This window comes from Plectropomus leopardus, chromosome 1, assembly GCF_026936395.1.
Source record: "Plectropomus leopardus strain MGB_pleo_1.0 chromosome 1, ASM2693639v1, whole genome shotgun sequence".
In the NCBI taxonomy this organism is placed as follows: Eukaryota; Metazoa; Chordata; class Actinopteri; order Perciformes; family Serranidae; genus Plectropomus; species Plectropomus leopardus.
The window spans coordinates 26,801,840-26,814,117 of NC_142176.1; the positions used below are offsets into that span (position 1 = coordinate 26,801,840).

A 12,278-nucleotide genomic window follows, 5' to 3' on the forward strand; every position below is an offset into this window, starting at 1 on the left:
GATTTGTTCATTTGTGCAACTTTAACTGGACATGTGAAGGCATCTCCTGTAAGTCCAGCTCCATTGAAAAGTGGTGGCTGAGACTGTGTGTTCTTTGTTCTCTGGAACAAAAAGACAGCCATGTGCCTCAAACCCCAGGGTGCTTCGCCTTTCGTACCTTAGTGGTAGACCTTTCCCATGGACTCCTCTCCAAACACGATTGGTTCACTTCTGTGACCCGCCAGGTTGTCACACAGACAAAAAGAGAAGCCTCTGATGAGCTTCTGGCTTCTTGTTCTCAGACCTCCTCCGACACCTTTTATACTTATTAGATCAAAGAAATACACTCACAAATTGGCTCTCAACAGATGAACACAGAGAAGGAACTTAAAGTTCCCGCCTGTTCTTTGTTCCTTTGTCTGACCAACCAAATGGTCAGCTAAGGCCTTCCTCACTCTGCGGCCATCTTTGATCTAGCATCTCGAATCTGGTATCTTGTTGTAGCTTCTGTTGTTAGTCAATCCACCTCTGCCTCTTGGTGTGTTCACGCTCAAACCAACACACACACAAACACACAATTACACATCCACACTTGTATACATATTTGAATATATTAGTTGTTAGGAAACATTGGGCCTCATGCAATAAACTACACACAAACAAATTTTCTCTTATTTTTGCTTGTACCCAGAATTTGTTCTTATTTTGTTAGTACCCATTGATTTTTGGGATTCACCAATGTTTTCCTATTTTTGCTTTGCTCGTAGGTAAAAGAAACTTTCACAAGTGGTCCAGAGCACTCATACCAAGATAACAGAAAAACATCTAGCTTTCACAGTCCACAAATTGTTGTCCAACAAAGGGAAAAAAGTTTTATATTTGAGGAAATATTTGACTGTAATTTCAGTTACTGTGCGTCCCTCTTGTGACCAGTGCTGAACTGTAACTAAGTACATTTACTCAAGTTCTGTGATTAAGTACAAATCTGAGGTTACTTGATTACCTTAATGCCATGCCTCTTTCCACTTCTACCCGCCTACACTTTAGAAGAAAATATTGTACTTTTTACTGCACGACTTTTATTAGATAACTTCTTCACAAATTGAGATTTTTTCACACAAACAAAAAAATATGAAAATATACAAGTGCAGCAGAGTTATTAGTTGATTAATTAGAAAATTCATTGGCAACTATTTCTTCTGTGTGTAATTTTTCATGAAAAATGTTTTTTTTTTTAATTAAATCTATTTAAACCTTTTTGCATGTGTACTTTTACTACTTAAATGCATCTTCCCAAAAATCACATTTACTTTGTTTAAGTTTATTAAACAGTATGTCAGTTTCACTGCTACAGAAGTTCTTCTTCTTACAGCCTTTTTTGGTGTCATCTCTCCATTGTTGGCCATGTGCTAGACTCTTTGCACACGGCACAAAACCTGCCCTTATATAGTGTTTAGGGGATGTTACCTATGCTAATGGGTGAGTTCAGATCAAGTGGGATTCATCATTGAGCACATCCGGGTAAGAGAAAATTAAGATGGTGAGAGCGTTTGGTACATCTGGAGTTGACCTCTCTTAAATTTTCTCTTAGTAGAAAATTAAGAGAAAATCTAAGAGAAATTTAAGAGAATGTTGCTGCATGCGGCCCATTGTGTGTTTTGTTTTAAACTGCTTTACTTTTTGAATAAATGTTTTTGGAATTACATTTGCTGTCTGCTTAATGTACAAAAGTGAGTAAATCACTAAATACTGTCAAGAGCTCTAAAAGCCTTCACCCTTAACTATTAATGTGGTAATTTAGGTTATAATTATGCATTTAATTATTATCAGAATCAGAGTTTCATATTGATAGTTAAGTGTATTTTGAGACTGATTGATTTAATAGCATTTTTCCACTTTGGGAATGGTGCCCCACGAGGTGATTTAAGACAGTCCATAAAATGTGTCTGTTTATGTCTACTTAGCAGTCAGTTGCTAGCCTTTTCTAAAATTTAGTCTGACGATCTCACAGTGTCTGGTATTTGTGAGCCATCAGCCACCGTGGCTGGGGGATAAAGGGTCAGTTTTCTTCTCTGGTTAAGAGCCTGTTTTCAGACTAGCATCTGATTTACGGTCTCTCGGAGACTACTCTTTAGTTTCTTGACTTTGAAATCATATAATAAAGGGAGGAAAACACTGTCTAGTGTGTCATTGAGTGTAGAAATTCAATCATGTGTATTTTGGGCTTTGGTCAAGGTGAATTAAAGAGCCACAGCGCTGACTTTTATTTTTTAGACAGCACAGAAAGTTCTGCAGTTCTACACAGAGTGTGTACATTTATTTTCAGCACACTGTCTGGCAGCATAACACAAAAAATATAAGGCATTATCCAGAAAAATAGAAATCCTTCTGCAATCCTCTGCTGACCAATAAAGCAGACCTGCAATAAAGTCCACATTTATCAACCTTATCACACTCAGTTTTTGTTGAAATTGTGTCAGAGAGATTATCTTGAAGGTTGAAATTAGTGCTGGTGTTTAATTGGGTTGAATTGTATTCAGTGTTATGTCTTACAAGAGGATTCACACATGGATAAACTAAATGTTAGAACTGCATTCTGAAAAAAAAAACAATCACAAACTACAGCCTCAAAAATGAAGAGAGTTTTTATATCGCAACTTAATTTGAAATTTTTAACTTTCACAATAGTAGGATTTATTCCAGAGCTCTTAATAAAATATAATGCACTTTATTTTACAGAGTTTATCTTTTTCTAATCACTAAGTTTAACATACAAGGGGGTGGGCAATTTGATTTTACCCTGCAGACCTTTGCTGCAGATTACTTCCTCTCTCTCCCCTCCCCTGTCGCTCTAAAGATGGACTATCAGATAAGAGCTGAAAAAACTTTCAGCTTGTTATTATTCTGCTATGTGACAGGAATTTGTTTGTGATTAAAATGGCATTTTCAAATCACATATACAGCAAATCACAAGCACACCAAAAACCTCTCCCTACGGGCTCATCGTGTGGACCAGGTTTAGAAGTGCTGTGCTGAATCTTGTGTAAAAAATAAAATCATTCTTCCTCTAATTTTACTCCTCAGCCTGCAAGCTTAAATTGCACAGAAAACAGCATTCAGTAATGACAATTTCACAGCACCTTTTCATTGCCATTCTATTATTAGGATTGTGTCAATTGTATTCTGTCAATCTGTCAACCAAATCCTCTCCTATATTTGGGATTTGGGAGTCTAACAAGTGTCATTTTAAGTCAAGTAAAGCCATGCCAGATCAAAGGCATTTCTTTTTAAAAGCAGACTGTCCTGATCCTCATTTTGTTTCAGATGACATGCAGCCACATTTGTAGAATGCAGTTCTGAAACACTTTGATGAATGTGATGTTTCTGAACATTTATCTTAATAGCACTCTTCCTCTTTTCAGTTTCTGCTGAGAACAACGTCTTTGTGTCCTATAGTATTTTGTCTATATATAGTTGCTCTGCAATTATTTTGGCAGAGCTCAGACATCAAACTGCACATTGTTCCATTTTCAGCAGGAGATGGTAGTAAAATGTGACACCTGTGTACATCAACTAAAAGGTCAGACAAAACTGGATTTGCGGTTTCAACTATTTTTGTTTAAACCAGACATGGAGGGACATCAAATTTGACCTTGCAATTAGTGGCACAGTTTGTGGAAATAGTTTTATATGACTTCCTTTTAAGTAAGTCACAGGGGTGGGAAATTAATGAATCAACGGGGTGTGTGTGTGTGTGTGTGTGTGTGTGTGTGTGTGTGTGTGTGTGTGTGTGTGTGTGTTTATGTGGTGAACTGGAGGGGGTCTTGCCTTAATGGATTCTGACCTAAATGTATTCTTTCAGCACAATCAGTGCAGATCTCTGCCCTCAGGCCTGCATAGAGCTCTAGCTGTGCATAATTTTCAGAAATTCTTTCAGTAATGTATCGATCAGCAATATTCTTTTTCACATTCATCGTGCTCAGTGGCATTTCAGCCTTCTCTGGTGTCTGAATGTATCTTCGGAAACAGTTGGAAGCTAAATGTTTTTCCCCACTATATTTCAATGGTAGTTCCAAAGCTATCATTTTTGACTGCAAGAGGGAAGAAAGTAACGTCCAAAACAAACTCAGGCCAACAAGCCCTGGAATGTCCAATTATCGAGTTTTAATCAATCATGTACCAAATTATTGCCTGATATTATTTACACATCAAAAAGAAGCACAGCAACATGGACATCCCACTGCGGTCTTCTGCCTGTCTGACTGCTGAGAAGAGTATGTACTGTACCAAATCCCCTGGGCTTGCTGGACATGAAACTTTTTTTTAACAGCTCCTCATTTACTGCAGCTCTCCACCATGTCACTCACTGGACAGGTATTGTACACTCAGCTGGTGTGAGCTTGTGAGCTGCCCACAGTGTTACATAAGATGGACTCAACCATACACACCTGAAACAATGAGCTGAAAGTAGCTTACAGCTATATACAGCTTCAGAATAGGCAGTGACAATGGCAGTGCCAGAAACCCTTTCACATTACAGGGAGCCATTTGATTTACAATTAAAATTTAAAATCAGTTAAACTATTACATCGTTAGGGTAATGAAGATGATAGTGGTTTCCACCAGACATTCCAGACCAATCTAGAGAGATTAACATTTCGTTCACGACTTCACTCTTCCCTTGCCATTCTACAGGCTCTGAAAAGCCAATAAATAGTGAGAGACAACATACAGTAACCTCTCCATGTGGATCTACAGCAGGTCGTTATTCTCAACACACAGCCCATATGGCTGCTAATTATAGTTTGGCACTGAACATTTCAGTGTGTCCAAGTCAGAGCCAGGGATGGGTACCTCGCAAACTGACCTTTCTGTAGATGTGAGAGGCATCAGCTGTGAATAGCAGTAACAATGCCCTCAGTGACATTACCATTGTGATGTGAACAACATTTCACAGATCATGGAGCAAGACTGTCGAGCAGGGGATCACTGCTACTGAGAAATGATAGATGCCAAGCTCTTATCTGACACAACTTCCTGTGCTCGCTTAGTCCTCCTCCATTTGTGAACAATAAGAGACCTTTTATTGAAATGTTTTACCGTGCAAATTATGTCTGCTTCTCCAAATTAAACCCAGAAAATCTGCTCTCTCTTTGGTGCTTTGCTCTCTGGTTGCTGTGTGTTATTATTGTGGGACTGTTGTCAAACTCAACCACCTGAAGGTGGGGGGAGATACCACCACCATGTTGACCATATGGCCAGCTTATTATGCACTGGCACAGCATCTTAATGAGAGTCCACAATCTGACAGAGACATTCTTTTGAGCCCGCACAGACAGATTAACAAGCAGGCACAGGGCCTTATGTAAAACACACACATGCACAAAAACAGAATAGTTCAAATGTACAACCACGATATAAGACACACATGAAAGTATGTTAACAAACAAAAACGTGAGTATATAGTCTTTTTCCTGTCATGCACACACATTCACACACAAACTGTGAAAAATCAGTCAAGCGTAGGCATCGGCTATATTCAAGGCCCTGTACTGACACCCAGTGGTAGTAGTCACGCACAAAATTTTTGATGGCCAGCAGGGTCAGCACTTCACACAAACTGATTGAGGCTTTATGTTATTTTTGTGCAGGAGCAATTGTTAACACTTTGACATACACAGAAGAAATTACCTTTAACATGTTGAAATTGTGAATAGCCCACAAGAAAATGCTAAAAAAAAACCTGACCATATTTACCAAAAGTGATAGAAATGCTTATTGCTATGGCAAATATGTCTGTTTACATTAGGTGTGAGACCATAAAATGAGATTTAGGTTATAATACAACAACAACAGAGTACTGCTTCCCATGGTGCCTGTAGGGTGATAAGCTTTACAACCAGTGTGAGATAAGACAAAGATAAAACTTGCCATCTCATGCCTCCATTGAGCCATCGCTCACAAACCCCTAAAACATTTCATATGTCAACCAGTATACAAAGCTCAGTCTAAAATACTGGGCACACATATGTATATATATATATATATATATATATACACACACACATACATACTGTGCTGTACACACAGCTGTGTGTGTGCGCGCGCATGCGTATGTATATGTATGTGTATATGACCGAATGCATATGAAGAATAAAGTGGAATGGAGGTTTATGAAAGATCCCCCAAAACAACACTAATACACCCTCTGTGCAGCATTTACATTGGGCAAGGTTATCTTTAATACAAAACAGAAAAGATAAGTGTTGGCCTTAGTTAATTAAAAGAGAGAGAGAGCGAGAGAGAGAGCGAGAGAGAGAGAGAGAGAGAGAGAGAGAGAGAGAGAGAGAGAAAGCGTGTGTGTGTGTGTGTGTGTGTGTGTGTGTGTGCGCGTTTGCACAGGTGTTCGCCTGTGTATGTGCACGAGTAGTGACATAAAAGTAGGTGTGTGAAACACTGGAAATAGTCTGGAGTCCACATTTGTGTGTGTGTGTGTTTCAGTGTAAATGATCCTTGTACCTTTTTATTGCCACTCATAAAAACTGGATATATGACTCGAAAATTTTTGGTCAGTGACAAACTTTGATTAGTCACAACACACACACACACACACACACACACACACACACACACACACATATGTGCACACACACTTTAGAGGGCTGGTCCTTACTGTCTATATGGGTGTCTCTTTCATAAACCAGTGATAACAGACAAATAGATGGACAAAGGACAAACTAACTGACAGATTGACGGAGACTTTGGCAGAGTTGGTTTCCAGTCGACTCAACAATTTAAGCAATTTTAAAGTGTAAGTAATTTAAAAAATACATTTGTGGGATTTCACATCATTTAATTCTACTTTGAATGAGTAAACCCTCTCTTCTGTGGATAAAAGTTTGATGATGTTTGAGTTTGGAAGAAGTTTTGTGATTTGGAGGTGAACTGAAGGTTCGGAGGATAAATCGCTAAAGGCTTGAGGATCAAGATCAAATCAATTTAAGAATTAAAGATCCCGGGGTAAACTCTGTTTTCTAAGATTCAAACATGATTTAGTGAAAACAAAACTGACAATAATTTAAAGAAATTCTATTCTTTGTCTTGAGGTTGTGTCACTTAAAATACATATCATACCGTAGCCAATCTGTTACAAAAAAAAACTCCCTGTTTGAATTTTTTTCTCCTTGACACACAGACTCTACACTGGCCACCATAAGAAGCAGCATAGACAAGCAAGATGGAGGACATTAAATACAGAGGAAAGAAACGAGAGGGACGACACAGGTAAAACCTAACCTTTGCCTTTTGAAGATTACTATGTTTAGTTCCTGCTTTTTTTAAAGGTGATGACTAAAGTTTCAGCTGAGAGGCAAAGGGTGATATGTGACATGAAAATAATTTAAATACACATTTATGTGGATGACAGTTTTCTAAGCCCGGCTAGCACAGTTTTATCTAAATTCGCCTGTCTGATTGCAAATATACCAGTGGAAAAAAAAAATGTGTCTTTCAACAGTTCCTTTTAAGGCCTCTTCTTTTCCAGGGGGCTATTTTTATTCTTGTGACCTATGTTGTTTTTGTGAGGCCCTTTGGTCATCTTAAACAAAATTGGTTCTGTGATGGATATGGTAGCCTCATAGTTTGATGTAGAAATAACCAGCAAGCAACCAGCCTTTTTTCTTTTTTAAATTACTGGGGGTGTAACGCCAATCATTATCTGTTTGTGTCACAATAACATATGGATTCCTGATTACATCAGGATTAATAATGGAATGTACAGATTACTATTATTTAAAGAGAGTGTTGAATCAAGGAAATATTTTGTATTACTGCTTGATTTATGACTTACATGACTGATTATCAAAGTGGTTAAATCTGATTCATTTTCTGTCAATCAACTGATTAAGTGTCGCAGCTGAGGTCTAATTATTAGTTTACGAAGTTAAAAAAACATCACATAAGAAAAGCTGTATCATATTCTGCCCCACAAATCTGGCAAAAACTGATGAAAAGCTATTGGGGATGAATGGACCTCAATAAATGTCTGAATATTTAAGAAAAAGCTATATTACTATTCATGTTACTGTACAAACTCAGATGTTGTTGGTATCTGTTTAGGACTCATTTTCCGTTCATGACGTTTAAGGATGGCTTTGTTTACATCCCCAGTTTTAGATTGTCCAACATGGAAAAAGCTTTTTTTGGGTGTGCTGCCATCATTTGTGTACAACAGTACACAAAGAAGAGGAAAAGGTCACCATGTACAATTTGGCTTCAATATGTGCTTAACCACTACAACTTACTGGAAATGAAGGAGGAAAAAAAAATCACATTGAATGTATTTCCTACTGTAAGCACGGGTAATCCTTTAACTAATACCGCTACCAAAACAGAATTTATTGTGCCATCAAGTTTTACAGTTTTGTGATTGGATATATGAGTGAGACAAATTTAGAAAGAAATACATTCAACATACCATTCAGTTTTGAACACGGAAGCTTTTCCTCTTAATGACCACAGGCACACATTATTCGGAGGTTAATTGTCAGTGAGATAGATATTTGGTAATGGATATTATCATTAAATTGCGCTCCGTGATATATCATTAAAAATTGTATTACCAGGTTTCTATTTAGTATAATTTACCCTTTCCCTTGTGCACCACTGTGCCTCTCTTTATTGCTGTAGCTGACATCCTCCCTGCAGATACTGACTGCTGTTTAGGGAGTGCTGCTCCATTCAAAGTGTTAAATATGTACTACAGTTTTAATCACATTCTGCATGATGGTATCTCTGAGGTCAAGATAATAGAGTTGTTTGCAGGTTAGATTTTTTTAAACACACTTCATTTATTTTCTGCTATCCTCTGTATGATATGGGGCTTTAATTGGAAAGCAACTTCAACTCTCAACAACAAAACAGGATTTTTAAAAACTCTGAGCTACGAAAAAACCTATTGTGTGCCAAATAGTATCTGTAAAGTCTGAGAATAATGGTAGAAGTCTTAATATTCATAGTTGATGTTTTTTATCTAACAACTGTGTTCAGCAATGCACATCTACGTATATGTTTTGTAAGATTACCAGGGGGTCAACAATTAAAATGTATGCAAGCTGAACCAATCTACAACACTCATAGATGTGCAGTGGCCTAGAGAAGAATAAAACACAGTATTATGATAAACATACAGTGTGGCAGAGCTACTTACAGGTTTGTATGAGAAAAGGATATATGGAAAATTAAAAGAAAATTAAAAATTTGTTCAGTTTCCTTGTAAAGGCAAACAAATGTCCCCTGTATTTCAACACACACCTAAGGCGGGGACAAACTTTATGGCTGTCGAGTCAATTACAAATATGACGTACGCATGACGAGTGATGGGACCAAGTTGGACCTGCTCTGTTCCAGTCTGAGTTATTTAGTGTTGCCGTAGGTTTCTAGGGAGTTTCAGGGGACAGTGGTACTAAGCAGAGGGCAGTATGCAACCTCAAAAGTAATGGTTGCAATCTGCCATAAAATGGAAAGAAGAAGCGATGTTGAATTTCCACATGTAGAGCAGAGAGAGCTGGCTGCTACTGGAGGAGTCCTGAGGGAAAACTGGAGTGAACACAGCAGACTGCAGAACACAGCCACAAACTAGCCCAAAAAATATATAAAGCAAATGGTGGGATTCTAGTTTGTCAACATATGGTGGGGTGTTAGGGCCACTGAAAACAATAATAATCCAGGATTTCAATAATTAACTCACAGTATTATATTGGTAGACCGGTAATGCTATGTTTATATGTCTCTGGGTCCCCATAGTCATCTTAGGTCTGTTTGGATGCTTTGCATTAAAAAAGTGTGGGGAAGCTGCCTTTTATCAGAGGAGGTGAGGTAAAATTCAAAAGAAACAATGGCTGATCAAAAGTGCTTTCAATTAGTTTCATGTTTCCACCTCTAAATAAAGAGCAGCATCCCACCTTTTAAACTCTGCCTCATCCAGAGACCACAGTCCCAAATTGGGATCTGTGTCTGTCTGACAGTCTGAATGGGTTATTACCATATCAGCAGAGTAGAAACATGCACAACAAACTACAGAGTAGGTAGATTTTTTTTCTTGAAACAATTGTGACTTTATTTTTCACTGAATTACAACATGATTCTTGTAATATTGCATCATACTGCAAGCAGTTTTGAACGTGAGCAAAAGTCTTGCTGAAAAACATGAGGTATTTATGTTGGGGCCTATACAAATTAATCAAAATGAATTAATCTACCATATCCAGGAGAAGAAGTATTTGATGCTCAAAATCTCCTAGAAGTTTTAGAAGCTGTGACCAGCATAGTCTCACTGTAGCGCTGGATAGACAAATTGCCTTAGCTAGAAAGACAAATAATTATCATTAATAGTATGATGCCCAGAGGTATATGGAGCATTTAGCAGCATGAGAAACACAAATAGATACCAAAAATGCATTCATTTACTAACTAATTATATTATGTGTTACAGTTCTCAGTAGTTTGATTATTAAAAGAAAGATTGTCTTTCCTCCAGTATTTCACAAACACTTACTTGTTATTTTCAGACAGCTGGAAGTTTTCTAAAAAACATCTTTGCTCTTCTAAAATCAGAAGCTTTTCATGGCTATTTATGACTACTTATTTATATGCCTCATTACAGAAAAGAATGCGTCACTGTGCGAGCACACATGCACCCTCATCTCCCAAACACACCCTCTGCATGGCTGAGGACATACTGTAGAGCAGAAGCTGGTATTTTTGATAGTTGCTATGGCAAAGTCAAAGATCACAGTGTTATCAATTCAGGGAAGAGAAACCACACCCTGATAATTATTCTGTACTTGACATTGATCTGCCAGGGGTGGTGGATGGCACAGACATTGATAGAAACTCAAATGTAGAATTGATTCTGTACCCGAACCCATCTGACTAATAAAGGAATCATAACAAGATAACCAGCATCCAACTCCCAAACTGATCATGGCCTGCATCAGCCAATCTTGACCTATCATTATTATATAACCATAAACATCTTTATTTGGTCTCATTTGCTTCCTTATAACAGGCCAATGTACTTTTTGTTTATGACTTTTCCTGTAAATCAAACCAACACTCACCAGTCTACACAGCACAGTGTTTTCTCTGAGTTTCAAAAAGATAGAAACCAAATCCTGCAACATGCAACAATTCCCACATCTCTCTGTTTTTTAATGGTTCTCACTGACATTCTGCCACCTAGGTCAAGTGTGTGCGGACAGATTCTGGCCTTAATACAAAGAATAAGTGCGATGATGACAGCTAAAAACAATGGTTCTGTGTTCACATGTGTGTCTCAGGGATACATGGGATCCTTTCCAGCTGAACCCAATAGGAGCTGAGAAGGAAGGCAAGAGAAGATGTTTCCAACTGGCCCAGTCACTGGTGGCTGTTATTGTTGGGTTAGCAGTCTTGGCCAGTGCCATTATCGCTAAGGTAGGATTGTCTGAGTATAAATGACATTATGCATCTATTTGTCATTGGTGTTGAGGCACAAACGGATTAACATCACCATAGGGGTCCTGGCACTAAATGTGAAGCCTCAAGCTAAACATCTCAGGGTCGTTTTGATTTCATTTTCATATTTTGTCCTTACAATCTTTGATAAAAGAAGAGTACAGAGTATGGTATCACTTTACATGGATAGTGTGCCTGCAAATAGTTTATAGAGTTTTTGTAACATTTTAACTGTTCATTAGTTTTATAAATTAAGATTCAGCTATTCTGAATCTGGTTCACTTTATTCTGCAATTGTTTATATACAGAGTATATGTGACAATTCATGAACATACATGCAACAATTCTCAGAATAAGTTGAACTTGAAGTATTCACTCAACCTTGAACTATTCACTCTATGCTGCATGCATAGAATGAATAGTTCAAGTTCAAACTAAATTATTCTGAGAATATGTAGTGAATATTATATAGACTCTGTAGGTAAACAGCAACAGACAAACAGCTGAATTTTTAAAGCTCAACTAATGAGCTACAGAAACAAATCTGACTATGAACATAAAGAATTACCAAGAGTGCTGCCTTTTCTCTCACAAGCAGACTCTGAAAACCATCAGTATTAGGTTCTGCAGTGTCATATTTTTCCCGATCTACCACAGAAAGAATTTCAAGCAGATCATTCTCTTTAATTTTTTTTATGTTTGTCCTTGTAATTTTATGTATTAATTGACACATTTGTTTTGCATAGATCGCTATTTTGTATGAAAGTGCTTTTAATTGTTTTAATTTGATCCATCAAACAGAA

The 12,278-nt window shown here is 37.6% G+C and overlaps 1 protein-coding gene across 1 annotated transcript in view; it reads left to right on the forward strand.

Annotated features, from left to right (window-relative positions):
* The first annotated feature begins 6,654 nt into the window (after positions 1-6,654).
* The window catches only part of chs1 (chitin synthase 1), a 31,231-nt gene continuing 25,607 nt past the window's right edge, over positions 6,655-12,278 (forward strand). The window contains exons 1-3 of the mRNA XM_042487807.2: positions 6,655-6,790; positions 7,175-7,263; positions 11,319-11,454. Of these exons, the coding sequence (XP_042343741.2) occupies positions 7,217-7,263; positions 11,319-11,454 (183 nt within the window). The 5' untranslated portion in view covers positions 6,655-6,790; positions 7,175-7,216. The remainder of the gene's footprint in view (positions 6,791-7,174; positions 7,264-11,318; positions 11,455-12,278) is intronic.